Source organism: Leiobunum rupestre, chromosome 8 (genome assembly GCF_980474605.1).
Source record: "Leiobunum rupestre chromosome 8, qqLeiRupe1.1.hap1, whole genome shotgun sequence".
Taxonomy (NCBI): domain Eukaryota; kingdom Metazoa; phylum Arthropoda; class Arachnida; order Opiliones; family Sclerosomatidae; genus Leiobunum; species Leiobunum rupestre.
Genome location: NC_143391.1, coordinates 35,953,302 through 35,980,428, shown reverse-complemented (window position 1 = coordinate 35,980,428; position 27,127 = coordinate 35,953,302). Strand labels below are relative to the sequence as shown.

Sequence of the window (27,127 nt, the reverse complement as noted above, 5' to 3'; positions counted from 1 at the left end):
ACGATACAAAGTGGATATGAGCTCTCGAACTCGGGGGGTCTATTTTAACCTGTCTTCGGACAATAGCGAGGGGTAGCACCTTTCTTAGAAATTTTCTCTCTACGTTTAAACAGTTATTTCAGACTTGACCATGGGTATTCTACAAGGGGGGGGAAACGAAATTTAGTACTTAACACTTGATTTTCTTCGTGGCTGCTCTTCGATTCACGGGATTCCGGGTTACGGGGTTCCGGATTACGCAAGACACACGCGCACGCGTTTTCTTGAAGGGGTTCGACGGGGAACTTCTTGCTACGCGATGACAGTTCCAAACTGTCCGTTCGTCTCGATTACGGCGCGGATGCCCGGATTACGGTAACTAACGAGCCGGATTACGGTACGGATGTCCGGATGACGACGACGAACTTCTTACAAGCGGCGTAGAGGGATCGGATCTCTTGTTGTTGGATACTTGTTCTCGGAACCATCTTAGGATCGGTGATCATCGGCGAGTTAACTCGTTCGAGGGGACTCATGAAACGGCTCTGGTTGAATGTCCGAAGATTTAGTTTCATCGGAATTAACTTTGGTGGTATAGAGGGGTCTGACGGTCGAGACCACGCATGGATTTAGCGGACGGTCATTCCGGACTTGGGCTCCGGAAGTTCATCTGGTCTGTCGAGCGAAATCAACTTCTTCCGTCTTGTTGTGAATCCAATATTCTGTCTTTTTGGGGCTCTGTCACTTGGTTTTGTTCGGGTTATTGGGGGGCGGAGTTGAAACAAAAAGCCACTGGTGACCTCCCATTTTACTTAGGTCATTGGTGTATTTAAGACTCGTGTCTAGTCATGTCATGCGGTGGTGACGTTGTCCGATTTACGAAAGGGTCGCCTGCAATTGCGGGGGGGGGGGGGGGAATGCCAGAGAGTCTCAAGGTTCCTGATTTTCTGTCTCCAAGCGGAAACGTCCGGGCGCCCTCTCGACCCTGTGGCGACGGCCTTGGAAAACGAGCGCTTTTGTTGGGTTATCGCAACCTGGTAGTTAATATGAAGCCTGTGGACTTGAAATGATTTCATGGGATCGCTGTGAGCTGAGGGAGCTTTACTGGTTTAGTTCGGAAAGTTTTAGGGAAAATCTGGGCTGGGAAAGTTCGCTGAATGTATTGTACCATGGTCTTGTGACCGAGAGAAAAACACTTTAATTAGCGAGGGATTATTTTTAGTATTGCTGAAGGCAGGGATTTAGTTTATAATTTACTTTAAGAGAACGGTTTAATTGATTAATTTAATTTTTATATTTAAGGGTAGGTTAGACCAGTTCCTATGAGCTATGTAAATTATACGGGATTCCTATGTACCAGTCATAAATTATTTAAGTTCTTAAGTTTAAGTTAATTTCAATTATTTCTAACTCGCGGGGGTAATTTTTATGTATTAGATCTTAAAATTATACGACGTTTGGTATATGGTACGTTACGAGGGGTCAAGAATATTAAATTAATACTAAACAATATGTTAAAGACCAGATTGGTCTGACTCGGGGGTTTTGAGAATCGGTAGTCAGAGTGCGGGGAAAAATGTAATAACAAAAGTAAATAACACACAGAAAAAATTAAAATATGTAAGTATGCGGGGGAAAATGAACCTGAAGGGTTACAAGCTCTATGCCATTTTTTACATTTATCTAATTTGGTCTTTTTCTTGGGAAATGGGTAAAAATTTGCACCTTTCACAATACTTGTGGGACAGATCTTAGTCGCCCCCATTTTTATTGCACTTAAATTAGAAACTAGTCCTAAAAGTATAACTTATTTTTAGTTCTATTTTAAATTTTTTACCGATTCTACCGAACTTTGGTAAGCCTTTGCCAAAAACGCAACCGAACAGAGAAAGCTCTCTCTTGACTGTGACGTAGTTGCGCACAACGATGCGCGTTATTGTACAAGATTCAGTCGGTAACCATGGTAGCCATATGACGCGAAGAGCCACTTCGTGAAAAGGGGAAATACATAGAAATTCCCCTTCACCATCTCTCCCCTTCCTTCTTTCTCTATGCTCTTAATCAAGTGGGGTGGCGGGTGGTTAGCACTTTCGCTTCGTAGCAAGAGGAGCCGGGTTCGATCCCAGCTTGTGGCACTGAAAGAAACTTCGGAAAAACTCCTTCTGCGTTGAGTTTGCAAGATTTCTCCCCACTGGTTAAAGGGGTTTTCCACCGAGGTCTTCAGTTTCACCTTCCAAAAAACTTGTTGATTTTAACGGTAAAGTTAGTGTAGGGAGCTGTTGGCTCGCGTGTTCTAAAGGGATTGCCACCACCCTTCTACGCATTGTAACCCAGCTACCTGAATTAATACCGCTTGATGACTTAGGCCTAAGGTAGTTAATTGGGTAATTAGCCTACCTGATTATTATTATTATTACTCGACTCGAATACTCGATGAAACAAATTTCGTGCTCGATTCCCAACTCGATTGCCTAAAACCAAAAGTGGATATAAAACAGAAAGTCTGGGAGGACCCGGTAGCCCTGTTCCATCAAAAATGAGGATCCCCCAAGCATGCCCCTAGTTTGTGCCTACCCCCTTTGGCGGAGCATTACAAATGGCGCTTTACTCGCATGTACCTGCGTAAATCGGCTGATATATTATAGTTCTTCTTCAGTTCCTTATCCACCTGATTATATAGTCTTTGGGCTGGATTTGGTGTGTCTGCTATTTGTTAAAATTCACATGTTTGGCAAGGCTTAGGTAGATAATTGATAAAAACGTTTTTGTTTTGGATGAATGGGGTGATTAAAATTTAAAGAAACATTTTTTAACTATAATTCGAAAAGTCCCAGCGGTGATTGAGAAAAGTTTCAATATAAAATATTTTACACGACAGGCTACATGGGACATTATCAACTGAAGTTAGTAATTTAATCGGGGTGCAGTTATCCACTTTTGATTTCTTCAACAGTGTAAAATCTTCATCACAATTTGTCTCCTTAGCAGTTTCATTTGGCTCACATTTACGTTTAGCACATTTAAGTGTATTAGTTGTAAAACAATTAATTTCATCCCCCTTTTTTGAGATACAATTGAACCCAAAATCTCCGTTTGCGATTCTGCATTATTACCTTGGTTATTACTATCATTGATTAAATAGGGACTTGGCAGCGCTACGTCAGCAAATTCTGCAATACTAATTTAGCGCCATCCACGGCATCTACGTGAAGTATAAAAAACGACCGCCATGATGGTCATATTTTCCTAATTCATGTAATTATAATGGCTCAAAGATGTTGTGTGAAGGGATGCAGAAGCTTAACCGGTAATTTAAATGAAAGTGGGGAGAAAATAAAATTCCATAGAATACCAAGACCAATAGTTAATCATTGCGAAAAAACTAGAACTTTATCGCAAGCTAGAAATAAACAGTGGTTTAGACAACTAAGGCTTAGCCCTGAACTAGCCCGAAATCATCACCGGGTATGCTCCACTCATTTTTACTCAGGTATTTGTTTTTCTTTAGTTTTTTTCTGAAATAAGTGAGTTTCGAAAGTTATAAAAGCTTATTTCCAGGAGCTCCAGTTGCTCTCTTTGATGATTCTAATCCATCCTGGATTCCAAGTAAACACATGAGTTTGGATGAAAGTATAAATTCAAAAGAGGAGGCAAAGCTTTTGTCTAGGGTTAACCGTTACAAAAGGAAAAATAACAGATCAAAATCCAAAACCAGTAAGTTTGAAATTATATTAAAATTGGGATTGAGGTTCTGTTAATATTCTGTAGAAATATTTACGTAACTTATGAACTTTATTTTAGATAGCAAAGTACCTTCGTTTGATGGGAAACAGCATTCAACTATCCTTTCATCAACCATGTCCTCAGTTAATGAGGAATCATCGGATTTAATTAACAAGGAGTCTTTTGCTACAGATGTGGAAATGTTTAATACGATTGCTGGGGAATCATCAAATAACGTCTCGGCTGACATATCTGCCATCCTAAACAGTACCACCATTGAAGATACTGAATTTGTTTTTAACAAATCAATTGATGTCAGTCTTGGTTTGAACGAAGTCAGTGACGATAGTCAACTACAAAAATCCCTAGAATCTAAGAGTGTCTCCATTCAAACGGATTTGAACAAGAAGGTTATCGATGCTAGTCAAATAAGAAAAAAATATCCGGAAACTAAAAGTGTTTACGTTCAAACGGAATATATTTTTTCTATTAATGTAACGACACAAACTGATAAACTAGTTGAAGATGGGAGCACACAAACATTTGCCAAGTTGTGCGATTCATTTCATTTAGAAGAAGCTATGATAGCTTTAGGAAAAGCTGAAGCCCAAATGAATGAATTAAGGGCAACGTTATAAGAGAGACAAACACTTCTTTTGAGTTACACCAATGAGATTCAAGACAAAATTTCTGAACTAGAGCGGTTACGTCACCAGTTGGAAATGAAAACCTTTTCCGAGAATTACTTTGTTGGAAACAACGACAAAGTAAAATTTTTTACAGGTCTTGAGACTTATGAATTTTTAATGGAAGTTGTTGACGAAGCAAAACCATATCTATTTCATAACTCAAAACTATCGTGTTTTCAACAATGTGTTTTAACCCTATTAAAGTTAAGGCTTGCTCTCACGAATAGAGACTTGGCTTATCGTTTTGACGTATCTGAGAGAACGGTGGGAAGGGTGTTCTATAATACCTTGGATGCTTTGGCAACAAGACTAGCGAGATATATTCACTGGCCAGAAAGGCACATTTTGCAAGCGACAATGCCAATGTCTTTTAGAGAACATTTTGACACGAAAGTTGCGGTAGTAATTGATTGTTTCGAAATATATACGGAAAAACCATCTAGTGTAATCGGACAAGCCGAAACGTGGTCAAATTATAAGCATCACAATACTGTGAAGTTTCTTATTGGCATCACACCTCAAGGCACTATCAGTTTCTTATCCAAAGGATGGGGTGGCAGAGTCAGTGATAAACACTTGACTGAAAATTGTGGATTTTTAGAGAAACTAATACCTGGGGATGTAGTTTTAGCCGATAGAGGGTTTAACATTCAGGATTCTGTTGGGCTTTATTTTGCTACAGTAAAACTCCCAGCCTTCACCAAAAATAAGAAACAATTAGACCCAAAAGCTATAGAAGAAACACGAAAAATTGCGAATGTACGTATACACGTAGAAAGAGTTATTGGTCATTTACGTCAAAAATTTTCTATTCTGCATAACAAAATCCCAGTTGAACTATTACATGGTGCCCCAGAGGAGGATCAAGCTAGTATCGACAAAATCGCTTTAGTAGCATGTGCCCTTATAAACCTTTGCCCGTCAGTTGTTCCATTGGAATAATTTAATTTTGAAGTAATTGAACGTTATCAGTCTTGTGATTGTTTAAGAATAAAAAGCTTTAAATGACTAAGTTGTAAAATTTATTTTTAAACCAATTTGGCTATTTTTTTTTTTATAAAATCAGGTACTTAGGAGATTAAAATCTGGTACATTTTAACTAGTTTATTTCAGTTTCCTTTTTTTTTGGGATTGGCGAGTTTTAACACAATCTGGACAATACCATTTCTTTTTCTTCGGTGGAACTTTTATTTCCAAGCACGTGGTGTGAAACCATTGTAGTTTACAGTTCTCCCCATCACAGGCTATCATTTCAGAACCATCATCTTTTTTGTTGCAGTAGCACCATTTTTCATCACTATCACTGTCTTGGTTTTGACCGAAACAAAGTTTGCGTGGACTTAGAATGTTTGACTTTTTATCATTAACGAGAGATTTATCACAATAACTTGTACTTTGATAATTTAGTTTACTTGAAGGCTTTTTACCATTTTTTGAAGGGCTGAACATGCTCAACTGAATAGCATGATGACTAGATTCTTTTGAAGTATTATTTGTTGGACTGAAAATGAGACTAGTTGCTTGACTAGGAATATGTCCTTGGCTATTCTTTTGGGAAGTTACAAGGCAAGTTGGGGTGGAACTGGGGTTAACTTGAATTGTTGAGCATGACTTAGAGGTGCTTGTAAGCTTCCCTTAACTATTTATTAGGTGCCTATTTGCTGGACTAGCAATATTTCCTTGGCAAGTGGTTAAACATGTTTTGGAAGGACTTGTTATTTTTGTTTGTCCGATGACTGGGATTATCTGATCAGGCACTTTTACTTGACCTTGACATTCAGTGTTGCTTGATGTGTCCTGAATGTTTTCCACAGGACAGTTCTCTCTTGAGAAAAATTTTCCTAGCAGCTCAGGTAATATAGCACATTTGAAAAAATGTTCAGCCTTTGGAATGTTAAATTCCCAAAATTCTACATCTGGCTTAATCCTCTCAATGTGGCAGTCCACTGTTGTCCACACGCAAAAATCAGCGTAGAGCGCAGCTGTAGTAAATATTTGTGTTTGTACCTGATAATAGTACGGATGGTTCTTTTTCAGTTTATATCCCTCATTTAATTTTTCTAGGCATGAATTAGAAGACTTGTCTTTAAATGACATATTTTTCATGCTGAAGGGAGCCTTGATTTCAAGGACTCCCTTACCGCAACAATCGCATGAAATGCTCCCATCAGGAGACGCTCCTAAATAAGGGAACTCTTGTGTAAGAACAAGGCCCGAGGCTTCTACCACAAAATTTACATGGTTATCTTTTGTTAATTGAGAATATACTTTTCTAGCTCTGTCTTCGTTCTCCAGGCCCCATTTAGTAGCTTCCGTTGAAAAAGTGTGATTGGCTGGGTAGCAAATAACTTTTAACAATGATAAGGAAGGCATGGACGGATTGGAATTACATGCCCTTTTAAAATTGGATGCGGTAATCCTTCCTGCGCGTAGTCGCTGCCAAAGTTTGCTTTTTGATTGTAGCTTTGTTTCCCTTTCGGCTCTACTAATTTGCTGATCTGTGAGAGAAATGTTTATATTTTCACAGGCAATCAAAAGTTCATTAAATGGCAAAGTCACGTTTTTTTCAGAGTACAGGTCTGGTAAATATTTTGGATATTTTTCATCAACACATTTGGGTTTGAAACTTTCGTAAAACTCAGGCAAGGTACGAAATATCGCAGCTCTGGGATCCTTTTCAAAAAGTCGACGATTTCTCACGTTGAATTCCTCAAGGCTCATGGCAGGAATTTGTTTATGTTTCTTAATATTTGATTTTATACTTGAGGACTTTAAACTTGTACCAGCTTGGGCAGAGTCTATTGACTCATCAAGAAGCTTTTGCTTAGCTCTGGCAGAAACTAATTCCAAATTAACTACTGGTCCATATGTTATGTCTTTCATCGTTGGAACTTTCCAGTACGCTTTTTTACCCGTCACTGTCACAATCTCTCTGTATCTAACAGCATATTCCACATAAAATAATAGAGCTGCGATATGAGTGCAGCACTCATCCAAGCCAGCCATGCACGTGCAATGCCCTGATTTTATTACCCCAAACTCATTCGAAATTATCCAAGTTTTCAGCGGAGTTTCTCTCAACCTTTGAGAATGTAACACCTACAGAAGATAGTAATTATTATAGGTAAATCTATACGTACCTATGAAGTCAACACTTACCCTGCATTTAACTACAACATTCTTGGACTTTTCAATTACTTTAACTGCAACTTGTTGTACGAAACCGCAAACAAATTGATTATAGGCGTCCAAACCTTTATAATTTTTTAGTTGTTCGTAAGTGAACGGCGAAATCCCATAAATTAGATAATTATATATATCTGGGTAAAGAATCGGTGGGAGATGCTCGAAATTCGTGTTTGTGCCTTGCTCTACGTTCTCCACAGTAGAAATATATTCACTCTTTTTTAATTTATAAGGGTCTAAATAGTTTTTACTAGACACTTTTCCAGAAGGCTTCATTTTTATTTTATTCACGACTCCACGTTTAAAAGGAAAAAAGATGACCATCATGGCCGCCGGGTTAGTTGATAAAATTTCCGCTAGAGTACGCTTTAAAAATGATACGTATAACCTGACGTCACACCTGTGCGACCCCCGTACCTTTCCCCAGCTGCCAAGTCCCTATTACCTTATAAGGTTATTTAATCCATGTCACTCTACTAAAATTTGTCTGTACATCCCTATCTACTGGAATTTTAGCTAAGCCTTGGTTTAAATCTTCACTGGTTTTATTACCCCTTCGCTCCCGCGCCTATATCGATTATTATTTACGATACGTAGCAGTGCGTTGATGGCAATAAGTAAAAGAAAGATTATGATAACGGAGAGTTACTTAGGATAGTCAATGAAATTCTCGATTGAAATGTCTTTTATTGATAGATAATAATAACACAAAAATTGCAAAAATAAACAAAAAATTAAAAATGGGATCTCTTACATAAATCTGGCGTATCCTCGGGATACCTGGCAGCCATGATAATGGTAATAACCATAGAAATCTCATAGGTAACTAGAATGCTGCCGTGTAACTGGCAAATGGACCAAACGCCGTGGCAGACGATATCCAGATCTCAGCCAATCAGAGCTCAAAGAGTGGTTCTGCCAAGAATTTAATGTAACCAGAGAGAATGACCTCACCTAGCTCCCGCTATAGTTACGCGGAACCAAGGAGGATTATTATCCTCCTTGGCGGAACCACTCTACGGCCTCTCATTGGCTGAAGGATCAAGGCGAACTGGCTTCAAGCTCGGCCGTAGGCGGCAGCATTCTAGTTACCTATGAGATTTATATGGTAATAACACTTTAAAAAATGGGGGCGATAAAGAAAATAAAGAAAGATAGAAAAAACTGGCGTTAGGCGCTAAAATTTATTTGACGATTTTAAGAAATTATTGGGGAGAGTAGCTCTAAACTTATGACTGGCGTGGCAAGGTAAAAATCTGTTAAGATACTTTTTTGGGTTGGGGGCTTGGTTTTTATACGGGTTGGAATAAAGGGGTATTGTTCGGGGCTCTCGACACGGAGCTTTTCTCGTTCTTGGGACAGGATATTGGCAAAACACTCTAACTTGGTATTGGAGGAATCATTGGGGAGTATTGATTTAACAGGGTTTTAGGGGCTCTAGACTCAATCTTTTAACCTGTCTGGGATTAGCGTATATTCTTAAACGTAGTTTTTTTCGTCTTAGGGAATAGTAAGGGGGGGTTTTCAAGGATATTTTCAACGTTACGGTTTCGCTGTCATGGCCTTTTGGGCCAATGTGAAGAATAGCCCCCCCTATTATTTTTCGATTTATTGGTAGCATTTTTTACGCTGAATTTAATGGTTTATTAATTATTATCCGCAAACATATAAATTAAAAGTTATCGGGAATGGGATTTTTCAATTTTCACTGGTATTATCAGGAGATTTCACTGGCTGTTCTACCCCGAGATAGAGTAGGACACATGAAATCAAACTTTCATTTTGGTCTATACTAATTGAATATCAATAAATTATTTGGGCCAATGTGAAGCATTGAACACAAATTAACTATTTTAGTTTTCCGCGTATTTGGACAATACTTGATGCGTTATGGCTAGGTAATGTCCTCTAGGTCGCGTTATAGGCGGCCCATCGTGATAGCAAGAATGGGGTTGGGGCGGCGCCAATAGTCTGTTTTCGATTGCACAAGTTGAAATTTAGTCGATAAGAACTTTTCGTACCCTCGCAAATGCTTGAAATTGTTGATTTTTCACACGTGTTAACGAAGTCCTTTGGGCTATTTTTAACAATAGGTACTTTGGTTTTTTTTTAGGTTTTGTTTATTGTTTTCGGGTTTATGATACTGGATGCGTCAGACTTGGTGCTGTCCTCTAGGTTGCGTTATAGTTGGCCCATAGCTTTTTTTAGTATGGGGTTGGGGAGGCGCTGCGCGCCCCCAGCGCTCGAGCGAAGCGAGTGCGCGGCGCCGTTAGGCGCCAATACTTAGAGTACATTCGACGTTGTATAAGTCAACATCACACAGAAGTCATAGTATGGTTAAAAAAAACCTAAAATGCGTTGAAATACGAGAAAAATTCCCAACCCTTAAAAGTTAGTACTGTTCTGCATTTCAGCCTTTTCCTTTTTCGTCATCAGTCCTACGTTCTCCAAAACGTATTAAAGTCTAGACATTTAAAGAATCGTCCTCCTCATCAGTCCTACGTCATCAAATAAACAAACAAATCTCGAAATATGTCGTATTTCCCGTTGTAAAAATTGCTGGCAAGTAACAATTTTACATTGATCATATCTTTTTAAACAATAAATTGCGATTAAAACTTTTTGCATTGTTAAAAAATCCCGTTCTTTGAGGTACATATCATTAACATATTCAGTTTCGTCCCAAATCTCTTATTTGTAAGTGTTAAGTATAGACTACACTACCACTACAAATTTCATTTTCAGTATTACTCCTTAGTACACACCAAACATAAAGTTTGATTTCACGTGTCCTGCTCTATCTCGGGAGAAAAAGTATAGAACTCACATTAAACTATTGTCGAAAATGCATTGAAATTGACGGTTTTCAAAACGCGTTAACTTAACTAATTATCATTTGCGGTTACTAAAAAAAAACCTTCGTACTCCTTACCACGGCCAACTTTGATCACGCGCTGTTCGCGCTACTACGGCCAACACATTCGTCGAAATTCCGCGAACAAGGATTTTCCCCCTATAAACTGTACTATAATGTGTAGGAGGTGAGCGCCACGCTCGGTGGTTATATTGTCCCCAATGTAAAAACTATACTAAAAATAATAATCCGCTAGGGGCGCTGACGTCATACACATCTTTTGCTCATAGGTTAACACAGAAACGTCAACGAATGAGATGGCCGCTGTAGCGCGAGAGATGCGCGAGAAAGCGAAGTTGGCCGTGTCCTTACACACTGGGCTTTCATCTAAGAAAATAAAATATCTGAAACACTTGATTTTCTTCGTGGCTGCTCTTCGATTTGCGGGAGCTTCCGGGTTACGGGGTTCCGGATTACGCAAGACACACGCACGCGCGTATGATACTTCGACGACTAGTGGATTTGGAGGGGTGCCTTTAGTTGACTCGATCTGCTGATAGTTTTTTCCATCACGGGAAAAAACGTTCTTGGATTTTGGGATTCATTTGAAATTAAACGTGATGGGCATTTCGCCTCTTTTGGATTGTGCATTATTCATCTTTTATTGGGACATCGGGAACTACGTTCTTGGGATATCACGGCCTAAGCCCGGACTGGGGATCTCTTCTAGTTCCGATTCTGTTACGGAACTCTTCCTGTTAGAATCTTGCTGTTTCCTTTGCGTTCTCTGGTTTTGTTGTTCTTCCGTCTAGCGGGGGTGGAAAAGTCGGGTGTCGGAAGTGTAGGCTTGGTAGTGGTATTTACCTGCGGTTATACTTTCTCGGGGTTTGGAAGGCGTGGTTATTATATCGGAGGGGTCTTTGTTTCTATCCCTTTTGGATGACTTTCTATTTTTTGTCCTTGGCAACTAAATTTCGGGGATTTTTCCAGAGCCAAATATGACCTTTCACACTGTAAGGCAGGGGTTAGGTCGGCCGCTATATAGTTTGCGTGGAAAAGGGGGGGGGGGATTCGGACGCTCTTTCCTGTTGGAATTGTCGACTCATAGTGCAATCTGACCTTCTGGGTTTCTTGTCTATTTTTCTGGGCGCCGGATTGTCAATCGGGGGAAAGTAACACTAAGGTGGGACAATGAATAGAATAGATTCGCTAAATTCTGGTTTTAAATAAACTTTTCAGTTTTATGGGGTTTTTTCAATTTAACTTTAATATTTTGAATTATAAATTATATCTATCTTCTGGGATTTTTCCGGGGCTTTCTAACCATACCACGCATGACATACCAAGTATCGTAGGGGTTAATTAACTTTATTAAAGGATTTTTAATCAATTGGGGATTTTTGATTAAACTTGAGGTATACTATGGGAAATTATTAAAGGTAGGATTATGGGGCACACAAATGAAAAACAGTCTTAATAGACCCATGATGAAAGTTGGGGGGCCGAAAATTAACATTTTTACCTGGCAACTCAGCATTTGGACGGAACATCCGTTTCCTTACTTCCGCCTGTATATTTCAATGGCGGTCACCTGGTTCAAAACGTCACAAACAGGATGTTTCGTCCAGAGGTCTCACTTAAGCCTCGTCTGCGGCCCCTCTTTGGTTATGGGTCTATTCTATTAATATTCATAAATGGGATACACAAAACGAAAAATTTCAAAAAATAAACAAATATATAAACCAAAAAAACTTTTTTCTCTCGCCATATGGCTCCACAGGAATAACAGTTTGTATAATACCAATTGAATACAAATCTTTTATTAATAAATTACACTGACTAAATTTACTTTTCGGCTTTAAAGCTAACTCTTCTGGTGTACATTTCTCACGAGCTTGAGCCACGCTTGAACTTAACAGAGGCAAAATTTTTCAAAAAGGAATAAATTAACCGACGTGACAACGTCTTCGGGAATTTTACCAAGGAGGATATGCTTCTTGGTTTTACCACTAGCAGCCGGATTCTGCTGGACCACGGTTAAGCTTAACCGGCGGTTAAGAGTTCTCATAGGCTGAAGTGGCCGTGACGTATGCCTATTGTAATTGGCTCCAGAAAATGAAAAGAGGAAAGGTTTCCCCCGGGAATTTGGCGTTATCACTGATGTAATTCCGGGGGAAAGAATTTTTAGTTTAGAGGCGCCGTCTGTCTTTGAGCGCGAAAACTAACATCATGGAAATTCGAACGGAAATGAGCTTGTCAAAAGGTCACGTTCAACCGGAAAAAGTTCTATAGGTCACTTCAAATTTCAAAATGGCGTGTGAAGCTGTGGAAAATGTCCCTCGAACGTGTATGTTAGTGTCGTGTATTAATTTGCAAAAATTTCGAGAAAAATTATATGTAAACCGTAATTTACACGTTCTGGAGGTTGAAAAATTAGGTATGGAGTGCATATTTTTACGAAGAAGGTATATTTGAAGGTTTCAGGTTACTGTAAATCGTGCAGTAGTATAGTCCTGTAATCCTTGCCTTATTTTAAACTAAGATATTTGTTTTCAAGCCGAGTAAGTAAGATAAGTACACTTGTTATAAGGTGTAATTCTTAGACTAATTACTTAGTACTTATAGATTCGTTAATGCTAATGTACTACGATTAGAGTCCTAACTTTGGCACTATTGCCTGTAAAAGTGTTGTGATGTAACTTCCAAAGCGGAAACAAAATGACGGTATGGATAAGAATGGAAATTACTGAATAAACGAAGAACTGGTATGAACATTTTCATGTTGAGAAGTATTTGTATTTTAACATTTGTAATAATGGTACCTATTTTTAGAAGGTGGCTTGGTGGTCTGTGATTACCCATGACGCATTCATTTACATCAGCTTCATTGAATGGAAACATTAACTAAACAAATTGTATAATGTTGTTTATTCTAACAAAACTTGACACGCTTCAAGACAGAAAATGTCACACTATACATCGAGCTTAAGTATGATGTCCATATTTTAGGTAACACTATGTGAAAAAGTGTAAGGCCTGGTTTTGGCTTACTGCCAAAACCTTCCACCGACGGCCACAGGTGGCGCTAGAGTACTATAGAAAAGATTAATATAAAGAATCAGCTCATGAAGGTTAGGTGTTAGAAGTAGCCGGAGCTGAACGGCGCTCGGAACCTATAGTAAGAGCCTCCAATTTAAACGTATAGCCTTGGGACCGCCTTGATAGAACCAACCGCAGACCAGTAAGAAGTTTTGGTGAGAAATATTAAAAGGGTTTTGTTGTTTTATAACCATTTAGTTGAATTATTTGCCTATGTAAAAATAGTCCCTTACAAAAGTAACCAATTTTTTTCTTACTGGGTAAGCGAACCCACTTAGTCTCACGATTTTCAGAGAGTGACCACTTCTCATTCTCCTTCGAAGAACATTTTCAGCAAAGATGGTGAAAGACAAACTTGTTAAGAGCTACTCTTCAAAAATAGTTTTCCTGGTTTTCAGAAATAATACACATAGTTGCAAATTTGCCAGTTCAGAGGTCTAAAAGAATTTACGATTTGTTCAACTGATGTGACTGTTGCAACCGTATCAAGTTTATTGAAATGGAATTCCTAAGGGCTACTTTGGGAATAATTGATATTAATGTTTCAATCTTCATTGGCACTTTAAGAGTAAGGGGTGTCAATAACTCACAGTCAAATAAGATAGTTGCCTTATTTTAAGGGTGGTGTGACTCAATTAACTGGAGATGCTAATGGCTTGGAATTATTTTTATTAGAATATCCTTTATACTCTAAAATATCATAATTAGCTTTAAATCAACGAAGAGCTCAACAGTCAATAAGTTTATTCAATAATTTGTATTTTTTAACTTGTGTTGGGCTCAAACCGATATAATATTGCTTGCCGATATTAATTTTTTCAAATATTGGATAGATTGTGTGTCCTTGAAAGTTTGGTGTATGGTCAAAGAGTTTAGTGTAGCAATGTTCAGCTTCAAGTTTCATAACGTTATTAATTGGAAAATATCAGTATCAGTAATAAACTGAAAATATATTGCTACTGATTTACCACTACGAAAAATGGGTATTGTGATCGGATAAATTATATTATATTTAACACTAATATATGCGTAAAGTAAGTTTGGGCATATCAACTCTCCTAAACTTTTTAGACAGCTATAGCCTATTAACTTCATCACCTTTTCATAAATATGCTTTTCTCTTCGGTGACATAATTGGTCTTCTATGCAGAATTGACTGTTTTGAAAGTAACAATTGTTAGTATCATCCGTCTATAAGATTTTACTATAAATATGACACTACCTATTCATATGCGAACGTTTTACAAGATATATACTTTTGAAATAATAATATACTTAAGGTAGTATGCATACTTTTGATATAATATACTTATGGTAGTATGCATTAGGAAAAAAGTGAGTTTATTAACTCCAATTAGCCTTTTCAGTTTACATAGAGTCACGTAGTGGCAAATGTGAAAAGCTCATGAACTACTGAATTTTCGTCTGCTAAGCAGACGGTTTTTCAAAAAAGGGTCTGCTTAGCAGACGAAAATCCAGCAGCTTATGAGGTTCTTGCATTTGCCACAACGTGGCTCTATGTAAACTGAAAAGACTAATTGCAAGAAGGTAGGAAGATTTTGAAAATATTAGTAGATTTATGAATTTTAGGCCAACAGAATCAAATGATACCAACATCCATGACCAAAAGTACCATAGAATATTTAACCACAACAGCATTAAGGGGGGGGGAGAATAACTTATTCTCCGCAATAATAATGTTGGCCGATAGGGTAATTAAACCTACACTGCTTTTAAAAATTTTCGGATACCGCTTATTACCAATATCAAGTCTTAGTGGCGCCATCTGCCTTGTTTTTGAGAATATTAGTTTGAAAAAATCGGTAATTTAAATGTAAACCGCTTATCAATAATCAATACCAAAATCATATCGGATGAGGCCCATCACTAATAGAAAGGAAACACTTAATATAAGTAACTATATGCATAGCATTGGAACAGTAAATCCATATCTGCATTTTCCCTGATACAGTTTGTATCTAACACAAACTTTTTTTAAATGTTTGAACTATCTAACGATTTAAGTGATTATGCAAAGAAATTCATCTACTCTCCCCATCATAAACTAATTGAAAAAAAGCTAACCCACACTTCAATTTCTTGGGTGAAAAATTTTATATCATCCTACACTCTTTTTGGTTTTCGAGGGTTAAAACATTTCTGTGGCTAAAATGCTTAGTTTCAATTTAATTAGTGAAACTCGCCTTGTGTCTCTCAGCTTCTAAAGCTTGAGAGTGCACTTTACTTGTGATAAGAGGAAAATGTTTTAAACACTTTTGAAAAACAGTTTCCCTTGTGATATTAAAGGGCAAAATATTTTTACAATAAATAATTATATCAAATATAACTTTGTCATGTCACTGATATTCAACCGCAGCTGCTATAGTTCATGCGTGGCCCCATTATTCTTTGTCCAATACTGGGATCACAAATCTGAAACGAAGATTATAATTTTAATGATTTTTATTTAACTGTAAATAATAATTAAATAGTAAATTACTCATTTATTATGCAAACCTTACATTGAAAGTTTAATATTTTGATTAATTAATTTGCATCACATCCCTACAGAATTAATATCCTGATTTATCAGAATCCTTAATTTTGACACAAGTAAACGTGATGAAAGTAAACCCAATGCACCAAAAAAATTAGTCGTGTTTCCAGCCTGTCAACTCCTAATGTTATAAACAATTGGTTATTATTAAAAACCTAATACTGAACTTTTGCACCATTTTAACCCTAAGAAAATACTGATACCAATTGAATGATTATGTGATATTCGCCTCTCTTATCCATATTTGTTATTATTTACTGCGAAGGAATTGATATTGACACGCACAAAGTCAATAGCTTCAATTATTGTCTGGCAGTTTGTAACTCTGCAAGAAAGAAGTCTGAAAATGTGTAATTATTATTATTAGAAGATGAGATTTTATACCATTACTTCAAATGAGACCAGGCGATTGTAAGAAACCAAAACCATCAAGCTACCTAAATGTTGGTACCATTATAACAAATGTTAAAATAAAAATACTTCTCAACATGAAAATATTCATACCTGTTCTTCGTTTATTGAGTGATTTCCATTCTTATCCATACCGTCATTTTGTTTGCACTTTGGAGGTTTCATCGCGACGTATTTACAGGCAATAGCGCCGATGTTGGGAGTGGCATGAACGAGATCTAAAAGTACTTAATTAGTCTAAGAATTATACCTTATAACAAGTGTAGTTATCTTACTTCTGAAGATAAAACCTCTTCAGCTAGCAAACGAAGGTCTTAATTTGTTTACAATAGGCAAGGGTTAGAGGCCTACACTACTGCACGATTTCCAGTAACCTGAAACCTTCAAATATACCTTCTTCGTAAAAATATGCACTCCATATCTAATTATTCAACCTCCAGAATGTGTAAATTACGGTTTACATATAATTTTTCTCGAAATTTTTGCAAATTAATACACGACACTAACATACGATAATACAGTCCATGGACAGACAGCGCCTCTAAACTAAAAGTTCTTTCCCCCGGAATTACATCAGAGATAACGCCAAATTCCCGGGGGAAACCTTTCCCCCTTTCATTTTCTGGAGCCAATTACAATAGGCATACGTCACGGCCACTTCAGCCTATGAGAACTCTTAACCGCCGGTTAAGCTTAACCGTGGTTAACCGGGGTTAGCTAGCATCGCCCATCTGAACTATTTCCTCTGACCGTGACGTCATGAGACATGGGCCAAACGTAACAGAATCGTTCCTGATTGGCTCAATCATTGTATAGGGGAAACAGATCCTCATTTTTGAAGGAAACCACTGAGAAAGCTAACGAACCCTATTCCTCCCAGACTTTCTGTTTTATATCCACTTTTGCTAAAACCACTACTCGCAAGCCCTAGTGAATTCGAATTGGAGTGTACAAACCATAGAAATCTCATAGGTAACTAGAATGCTGCCGCCTACGGCCGAGCTTGACGCCAGTTCGCCTTGAACCTTCAGCCAATGAGAGGCCGTAGAGTGGTTCCGCCAAGGAGGATAATAATCCTCCTTGGATCCGCTACTATAGCGGGAGATAGGTGACGTCATTCTCTCTGGTGACATTAAATTCTTGGCAGAACCACTCTTTGAGCTCTGATTGGCTGAGATCTGGCAATTGTCTGCCACTGCGTTTGGCCCATTTGCCAGTTACACGGCAGCATTCTAGTTACCTATGGTACAAACATGCCACAGCCGCCGTTACACAGACCAAAGACTAATAATATAACATTTGGACCTACCATATGCAAAATATTCAAGCAGAATCACTTCAAAAAAATAAAACACCTCGAATTAATTATTTGGTCCAGTGGACCACGACACCCCTCCGATTTAATAAATAATCTGGTCCGGGCAATTTTTAAACTGATCATTTGCCCACTGCCACTGCATTTTGTTTTTGACATTCACACATCGGTGTCGACCCAAGGCCTTAGACACCAGCAAACAATAACTGATTAATCAGAGCGAGATATGTGTAACGGCCACGCCAACGGGGGGATATGTGGGGACAGGGGTGGGGATACGTGAGAACAGGGGTGGGGATACGTGAGAACAGGGGTGGGGACACCGGTGGCGGAAGTATTCCGACCACCCGTTGGGGGATTGGTGGTCGTCCTCACACGGCCATCCACAAACTCTGCCTCCCGGACGCCTGGGATTACAGGAGTGAGCCACTACTCCCGGCCACTGCCACTGCCACTGCATTATAGCCCTTATTTGAAGTTATTTCCCAGGCGGGCCTCGTAGGACAGAACGCTAGACGTCGTAAGAACATTAAAAGCCTTAGAAAAACGAAGAACCTATTATTTTAAATCAACTTTTTTAAATTATAAAATATGAAGTGGAAAAAACTAATTTATAACTTTCTTAAAATTATCTTCAGGGTGTTAAATTTTGTAACTCATTATTTATTTTCAATAATATACAGTGGAGACTCTGAGCTACTGCCGCCAATATCAAATCTTTTGCTTTTGGAGTCTGCCACTAGTTTGGCCCATAAAATTAGATGCGGAAAGGTATAAAAAGTTAAAGTACAATTTACTTGTTTTCAAATTCATGATTAAATTTGATTTCAGAAGCACCATTTGATTTGATTTGTTGTGCAAATATTTTTGGCTTTACAAAGATTTTAAAATTCTAACACAAGGTTTTTCTCTAGAATTTTATACTTTCCATAAAGGTTTTGACTTACCCCTGTCAGATGTTGTTGTCAGAACTTTGATGACCACTTTGGTAGTGTAAAGGAAAACTGATTCTACATCCAGTTATGGTAGCAATTTGATGAGGATTAGAGTTGTTCAAGCATCTTTTTGGAAAATTGATGAGACCCAAAATCATGCCCCTTATTTATTTTTGTAATTAACTCACTTGGAAGTTTACAAAATTAGTGTCATTGCTCCTCTGAGGCTGTACCATAGGTTCAGTGGCTTACACCAAAATCATATACTTATTTTTAACATCTCGAAACTTGTTCCTGTTCCTACATTTCAGTTACTGAACCGGGTAAAAAAATTTAAAATTTGCTTTTCATGAAAATCACGTTTGGATACTAGCTTTTAAATGCCTTTAAAATTTCAGCAAATTTTTAAACTTGAAATATTTTTTAAATAGTAGTAGTTGGCGGTAAACTTTTTGCTCCCCTTTGCTCTTTTTTGAGTTTTTAAAATTTTGCTCCTCTTTTTTTTTTGAGCAGTAAAGTTTTTGCACCTTGTTTCGACCCTTATTTTAAGCTGCGAAATTCTCATTTCGGTTTTGCGCTCTTTTAAAATGATATTTTAAAGCTCAATTTTGTTAAAATTACAAAACCGCTCGAAATAAGAGGAGCAAGCCCATCATTGCTGCGCCATCTAGTTTAAAAATATGTGATTGTGTACATATCTCTCAAATAATAGTATTTAATTTATACTTAAATAACTAAGACCAGTTATCACATTGAATGTTTAGTTTAAACAAAAGACCTTAGTGGAAAAAACGACTTGGCTTAGGAGACTTTGAACACTGCAAATTCTTTTATTATAAACAAAAAATTGTGCTTTTATTGAGAAAATCGAAATTGGTGCGCATTTCTATTTTCGTTCTTTATTCAACGGCGAAATTTTCATTCCGCTTTTTTTGAGCAATAAAGTTTTGCTCCTCTCTTTTTACTCTTGAGTGGTGAAATATTAGCTCCTCTCATTTCAGTTTTCTGCTCTTTTAAAAAGATATTTTATCCCTCAATTTAACTAAAAATGAGAGGAACGAGCCCATCGCTGGTACTAACATGGTGCCTCTCTACTTATTCGTGTTACTTAATTAAATCATGGTTGGAATGACCTTCCAATTTGGTTTTGAAATCTATAGTGTATAAAGCTTTTTCTGAAAACGGTTTTCATTTCTAGGTTAAGAGCAAGGCTGTTGTTGAAGCCTTTATTTCCCGAATAAATGAAGTGCAGCCTTTCATTAACGCTGTAGTGGATAGTAGGTTTGAAAATGCTCTTGAAGATGCTGATAAAATTGACAAAATGATCGCTTCTGGAGTTAAAAGTATTGAAACCATGGAGAGAGAAACTCCTTTTCTTGGTGTTCCATTCACCACTAAAGATTCTATAGGCATGAAAGGTACGAAGTTCTAAAGTTATTTGCATAGAAATAAGAAATTATGTTTAAAATTAAATGATTTAACAGTTTCCAAATTGAAATTAAGTCTCCTGAGAAAATTTTAAAATGACCTTGATGTTGAAGTTCATCCAAATTTTTATTACCTTAGACTTATTTATGCAATCAGTGTGTCGCGAAAGTTTCAATTCCTTGACACAATTGTTTTCGGACTTAATTTTTCTTACCAAAGTAAGCTCTATTTTTACTTCACAATAGTTTTAATCATTCCAAAAACCTTTGACTGAAATATACATGAGGCACAGAGGGAGCTTTCTGATTATCAGGGTACATTATGTGAAAGTTAGACAGTGATAAGTTTGTACCTTAATGGTTGAAAATTTAAAACATTTGCATATGCCATGTGTACAATCATGATGCCTTACGTGAAAGAAGTTATACAAATTTCTTAGTAGATTATGAAGCTAATTTATTATAAATACCACTTAATAAACGAGGTGTGCTTGAGGAGCTACTAAAAGGCCTACCAGTGACCTACCTTTAGCCAAGATAAGTGCGATTTGAGTCAACTTTTTATGATTGTTTCTATTGAATTTTACGCTATATTTTAACAGATTGGCCTTATTTAAATTAAAATTAACTAATTATAACTTAATATTTTGTATATTTAAGCAACGCATCAACAATCGATTATTTTCCCATTTTAAACAAATTTTCGCTATTTTAGAAAGGGCCTACCAGTGGCTTACCTCCCGTTAAGATTATTTTGCCATTTTAAATAAATTTTGGATATTTTAGAAAGAGCCTACCAGTGGCCTACCTTCCGTTAATCTATTATTTTCCCATTTTAAACCAATTTTCTCTATTTTATAAAGGGCCAACCAGTGTCCTACATCCCGTTAATCTATTATTTTCCCATTTTAAACGAGTTTTCGCTATTTTAGAAAGGGCCTACCAGTGGCCTACCTCCCATTTTTAGCGTTGTTGTGGGCAAAGTTCATTGAACAATATAGAAATCCAATTGACCAAAATTTATTGAAACCGTTTTGCTTCCATCATTTTTACTAACTGCCTTTTCTTTTTAAAACCAATCCCTCGTGCCTATAATTTTATTAAAGCTCATGATCTCCGCGCGTGGCTGCTCCTTGTAATTACGAGGTTAGAAAAGAGTGATATATAAATAAAAATAAAATTTGTTAAACAGATTATTACAAGATGGAAAAAAACAAATCTAAAAACCAAAACACTTTTCTTTCCTCGTCCTTTTTATGAATTAGGTCGGTTTGGCGAGCTCATGTTTACTCTTGGGCGAAGTGTAATTCTCCCATCTCCATTTCTCTGCATTTTAGGTGCGATATGTTTCGATGATGTCGCCATCGTCGAATTATTGAACCCTGAGCGTGTGGGTTTTGATGTACTGGTGCTTAATTTAGATGCCGTTGAGGGTAGAATCGTGGCAATCCTTTGGGGTCATTGTTAGACTAGATTAAAAACTACAATGATAAACTCAAACTAGATAAAATAAACGTTTAATAATCACAACTAAGAATTAATATATAGAGCTTGTTAAACTGCCAGCTACACAAAAGGTTCTCAACTAAAAACGTCTAGAAGGAATAATAGCCAAGCTCATCTATTGTTACATCATTAACAAAAAAACAACTAGGAGAGGCTCTATGATTGGCTAGAGATATATTATCTATATAAGCGGAAAAATATGATATGACAAATCATTTTTTTAACACTCCTCCTATTTGACATTTCTCAAACTTAATAAATTAACCAAATTATCAAAGTTACTTTTGTTCAACACCTTGGTTAAAATGTCCCCAACGTTTAACTTTGATGGAATGAATTTTAAAGCCAGTACCCCTTCGGCTAACTTCTCACGAACAAAGTGGTATCTGATATCCACTTGTTGATCTAAGCAGGGTATTGGCAGGTGGAAATGCACCCCAACTCCAAAGCCAAAACCGCCTTTATAACACAGGACGGGAAGTATGAATTTAACGTTCTCCCGTTCAGGTTATCCAGAGCGCCCTCTACTTTCCAACGTCTGGTTGACGAAATTTTCCGGGAGGGAGAACATTTTTCAAATTGTGTCTATCTGGACGATATTTTAATAGCGTCGCGGTCCTGGCAAGAACATCTAGATGCCCTAGAATATGCTTTTAAACAGCTAACTGATGCAGGTATGACCCTACAGCTCAAAAAATGTAAATTCGCCCTAAGCGAAGCAGTCATCTTAGGTCATTGGTTATTTTCCATGGGGGCGAATGGCTTTTGAAGCCAAGTTACAAAATAATGTTTATGTACTGGATGCCAACATATTAGTGACTGGGCACCCCGATGAAGAAGCGTATAGCGTGGCCAGTTCTATTTCTGAGATAGAGATGTGGCATCTTAGATTAGGCCACATAAATGATATGGATCTGAAATATATGATCAACCATAGAATGATAGAGGGACTTGGTTCAGTGAATGGGACTTTACAGACTTGCGTCCCATGCCAGATAGGAAAGAGCGCACAGCAACCATATAAACCATTGGACACTATTAGAAGCAGTGAAATATTGCAATTGGTTCATGGACATTTTTAAAAGATGATAACAATATTGAAGTATAAAATGGCTGAACCAAGGCCTAAGATGTAACAGTGAGTCAACACATTTACAGTTTTTGTTTGAAACCTTTGATTGACGAGATTAGGCCTAGTAACAATGGCGGAAGATGGATCAGTACTCATGATGGGTCAACTTCCAAAGTTGACATCAAATAATTACAAAACATGGAAGTTTGATATGGAAATGACTTTCGGGTCAAAAGGCCTTTGGGAAATTGTAAAGGGATTGGAGATAGCGCCAATTGTTCCTGTGCTAAATGCTAATAATGCAAGTGCTGTTTCTTTGGCAGAAGAAGCACTGAGGCAATTTAAATTAAGAGAGTCTAACGCATATTCATTAATTGAAATGAAAATTTACTAAGCATAATTACTGAGGCTACTACAGCAGTAGATTTATGGACCACATTGGAAGACGCTTTTGCACCCAGATCCTGTGCTAGAATATCAACATTACTGAATGAATTCTACGGATTGAAGTACACGGATGGCGAGAGCATGCCAGTATTTATTGGTCAAGTCTACGATATTAAGAGACAACTTGAAAATGCCGGGAAGATATTAGAAGAGCAAGATATTGCGTATAAGTTAATTGGAATGTTGCCTTCGTCATATGAGTCGTTGGTCTCACAGATTTACCAGTTAGAAGATATTAAATTTAAGCCCGAGCCAATCAAACAGATGTTTGTTGCCGAATATGGTAGACAGTCGCAGAAGGATCTTAGTATTGTTTTGACATCGGATGCTTTTATGGTACGCTCTGTACATTCAAGTCAAAGAGGAAGAGACAATTCACGTCAGAGGGGAAGGAATCGTACAAGTCTCAGAGGAAGAGATACCTCGAGCCAGAGCGGTAGAGGGCATTATTATGTCAATCAACAAAGAATGTTTAGTGGTACATGTTTCACTTGTCATCGTATGGGACATAGAGCTGAAGACTGTCGACAGCGAACAAGGAATCGAGGTAGAGGGCGTTTTACAATCGAAACAAGAGAACCACAAACGGGAGCCTTCTTCGCCGCTGTCTAAAGATTGGATTGTGGATTCAGCCGCAACTCGACATTTTGGAATCAAAGGAATTGGTTTCACACCTTCATACCTTTCGAATCAAAAGTAACAGTGGGTGAAGGCTGTTCAAAGGTAGAAGGTCGTGGCGATATTTGGATCAAGATAAATGATACAGTACAAAACAACCCTGTGCCAAACTGATGAATCTGCAAGTATACATAATCGATCTATTTCTAGAACAGAGCATGCCACTTTTGGTAGTGAGGCCAGCATTGATGCAGTGCATCGTACCAGAAATTTTAATAATAATAATAATAATAATAATAATAATCAGCTAGGCTAATACCCAAGGCACCACCTTAGGCCTAAGTCATCAAGCGACTTTTGAAGCAACACCCAGACATTTAGGGCAAGATCCAACAGCGATTCCAATACCTATCGCCGCCCAAACCGACGTGGTGGAGCGAGGGGAAGTTGGCGTGAATCTCAAAATGCTAATTTTAAATGCTATCGCTGTGGATCAACCAACCCTCAACATAATTGTGTAGCTATAGGCAAAACTTGTAATGCCTGTGGAGGATGGAATCACTTTGCCACAGAATGTCGCACAGTACATACATAAGATCAATATCTACCTCACCAAGCTGTTCCCCTACATAGTCAATTTGAGAGTTCATCCAATCTACCACCACAGCAAGTTGACACAGTGGTGAGTAATACTACAATGGAAAATGAAATTTATCTGCATCTTGACGTCATAAACTCTCACACATCTAATGAAGATAACACATGGAAAGCGCCTATAAGGCTTAATAACATTTTAATTACCTTCAAGATTGATACAGGCGCTCAGGTGAATGTAATACCAAATTCGGATTACATACAGATTGAAGATAGACCACCATTGCAACCTGCCACACATACTCTTCGAGCTTATACTGGACATGATGTACAAGTAATGGGAATTTTTACTACTACATGTTTCTCACAAGAGGCTACTGTGGATGCAGCGTTTTATGTTACAAAGACCTATAATACACCAATTTTAAGTGGTGTGACTTCCAGACTCTTGGGGCTGATATCACGACTTCCAAGTAACTTATGCAAGGTGGACCTGGTGAATCGAGAGCTTACTGCAAAGGACATAAAAAAACAATATGAAGACGTTTTTAATACAGTTGGAAAATTACCAGGAACATATTCACTTCGGTTGAAAGAAGGAGTTACACCCACAATTATACCCTCAAGACCGATACCTGTGCATTTGAAAGATAAAGTCAAAGCTGAGCTGGACAGGATGGAACAATTAAAGGTGATAGTTCCTGTGAGAGAGCCTACAGTTTGGGTACACCCAATGGCGATTGCTCAAAAGCCAAATGGGGATATTAGGATATGCCTTGATCCACGACAATTGAACAAAGCTCTGTTACGTGATTATCAACAAATGCCCACAACACAAGACATATTTTCTAATTTAAATGGCTCAACAGTATTTACAGTGCTTGATGTAAAAAGTGCTTTCTGGCAAATAGAGCTTGATGAAGCGAGTTCTTACATTTGTACATTTTCCACACCCTACGGACGTTATCGATATCAGCGCCTACCGTATGGTATAAAGGTAGCATCTGAAATATATCAACGTACCATGAATATGCTGTTTGGAGACATCATGAATACACACATTTCCACTGATGATTTCCTCCTTCATGGAAAAATGAACGCTGACCATAATCAAACTTTAATAGCGGTGTTACAGCGAGCAAGAGAAAAAGGATTAACATTTAGCACTTCAAAAATGCAACTAGCTGTAAATAAGATAAAGTATTTGGGCCATATTATATCACAAGACGGAATACAGGCAGATCCTGCTAAAATCAAGGCCATCACCAGCATGCCTCCACCTAAGGATAGAACAGAATTGAAGCGTTTCTGGGGATGCTAAATTACTTAGCCAAATTTATCCCTGAATACTCACAACGTTCAGCTCTATTGCGACAGCTATTATCACCAAAAACAGAATTCCAATGGGGGATACAAATTGCCTAAAAGTTTTCAATGAACTGAAAGACGTGATAACTAGAGCACCAGTATTGGCGTTTTATGATCCGCAACAAGCAACGATAATATCAGTGGATGCAAGCAGCTATGGAATTGGAGCGGTACTATTACAGAACGAACAACCAATAGAATATGCCTCTATGACATTGTCTGAAACACAAAGACGGTATGCTCAGATAGAAAAAGAATTATTGGCTGTAACCTATGCCTGCAAACGATATCATTTGTACATTGCTACAACTAAGCTAACCATCCAGACAGATCACAAACCTCTGTTGACAATAATAAAGAAGCCATTAAATCAACTATCACCAAGACTGCAACGCATGACCCAGGACTTAGCCAGATACAACCCTACACTAATTTATGTTCCAGGAACACAATTATATATAGCGGATACTTTGTCCCGAATGGCCCAGCAAAATGAAATATACCCAACTGATTATCTAGAAGGACCATACGCAACGTTATATGGGTTGACGGTATTCTCACAAGAAAAACAACAGGAATTTAAAGAGGAAATAGAGAATGACAACAGTATGCAACAAATAATTCAATATACAACAATGGGTTGGCCGAGATATAGAGAGAAAATACGGTCTAAAGAGTTATTAGATTTTTGGCCTGCAAAAGATGAAATATACATAAGTGATGGCTTGCTATACAGAGGCAATCAGCTGATCGTACCCAGCGCAATGCGAACCAAAGTAATTGAGAAATTACATGCCGTACACCAAGGTGTAAATGCTTGTATTTATAAAGCACGAAAAAATGTATTTTGGCCTAAAATGACAACAGACATCACCAATTACATTTTAACATGCCCAACCTGTCGACAACGAGAGAAGTCAAATATTGCTATGCCACTACAACCACTACCAATACCACCGTTACCTTTGCACACCATTGGGACCTTTTTTTTATACAAGATTCGAAGAATATGATTCTAATTGTAGAATTATCCAGCACAAATGCAGAACAAGTAAACAAATTCATGGTTCCACATTTTACCAGACATGGAATACCCCAAAGATTGATTTCCGATAATGGACCGCCTTTTAGCTCATACATGTTTTCAAAATTCCTCAAGGAGTGGGGTGTGAAGCATATTACATCGAGCCCCTATTTTCCGCAAAGCAATGGACTTTCAGAACGAACAGTTCAAACGTTGAAGAATTTGATGAGCAAAGCGGCGACGGAAGGAAGAGACATAAACTATGTGTTAATGGCATACCGATCGACACCCCAACAAGGAGGATTAACCCCAAATGAAATGCT

The 27,127-nt window shown here is 37.8% G+C and overlaps 3 protein-coding genes and 2 long non-coding RNA genes across 9 annotated transcripts in view; 4 read left to right on the top strand and 1 right to left on the bottom strand.

Annotated features, from left to right (window-relative positions):
• The first annotated feature begins 3,557 nt into the window (after nt 1-3,557).
• On the top strand, nt 3,558-4,487 carry LOC149933291 (uncharacterized). The gene is made up of 2 exons (XM_090156003.1): nt 3,558-3,693; nt 3,781-4,487. Exons 1-2 carry the CDS (start codon nt 3,594-3,596, stop codon nt 4,338-4,340), a joined length of 660 nt encoding a protein of 219 aa, XP_090012129.1. The 5' UTR covers nt 3,558-3,593; the 3' UTR covers nt 4,341-4,487.
• A 261-nt stretch (nt 4,488-4,748) lies between these two features.
• Nucleotides 4,749-5,333, top strand: LOC149933290 (uncharacterized). The gene has a single exon (XM_090157258.1). It carries the CDS (start codon nt 4,749-4,751, stop codon nt 5,331-5,333), a length of 585 nt encoding a protein of 194 aa, XP_090013384.1.
• Nucleotides 5,334-12,658: 7,325 nt separating this feature from the next.
• On the top strand, nt 12,659-13,720 carry LOC149933289 (uncharacterized). Its single transcript, XR_016472875.1, has 3 exons — nt 12,659-12,992; nt 13,057-13,196; nt 13,264-13,720. It is a non-coding gene; the product is annotated as an uncharacterized LOC149933289 (long non-coding RNA).
• A 1,291-nt stretch (nt 13,721-15,011) lies between these two features.
• On the bottom strand, nt 15,012-17,321 carry LOC149933288 (uncharacterized). Of its 4 annotated transcripts, none has more exons than XR_016472859.1 (6): nt 16,774-17,321; nt 16,592-16,716; nt 16,472-16,524; nt 16,291-16,412; nt 16,031-16,208; nt 15,012-15,963 (listed from the first exon to the last, which is right to left on the bottom strand). It is a non-coding gene; the product is annotated as an uncharacterized LOC149933288 (long non-coding RNA). The 4 variants fall into 4 exon arrangements; XR_016472856.1 differs by having other exon boundaries at nt 16,048-16,208; XR_016472858.1 differs by having other exon boundaries at nt 16,053-16,208.
• Nucleotides 17,322-18,212: 891 nt separating this feature from the next.
• LOC149933287 (fatty-acid amide hydrolase 2-B-like) overlaps nt 18,213-27,127 on the top strand; it is a 60,440-nt gene continuing 51,525 nt past the window's right edge. The window contains exons 1-2 of one of the 2 annotated variants that reach the window (XM_090156297.1): nt 18,213-18,584; nt 19,947-20,166. In XM_090156297.1, the coding sequence (XP_090012423.1) occupies nt 18,405-18,584; nt 19,947-20,166 (400 nt within the window). In that variant the 5' untranslated portion in view covers nt 18,213-18,404. The remainder of the gene's footprint in view (nt 18,585-19,946; nt 20,167-27,127) is intronic. The other variant, XM_090156296.1, reaches the window with a different exon arrangement.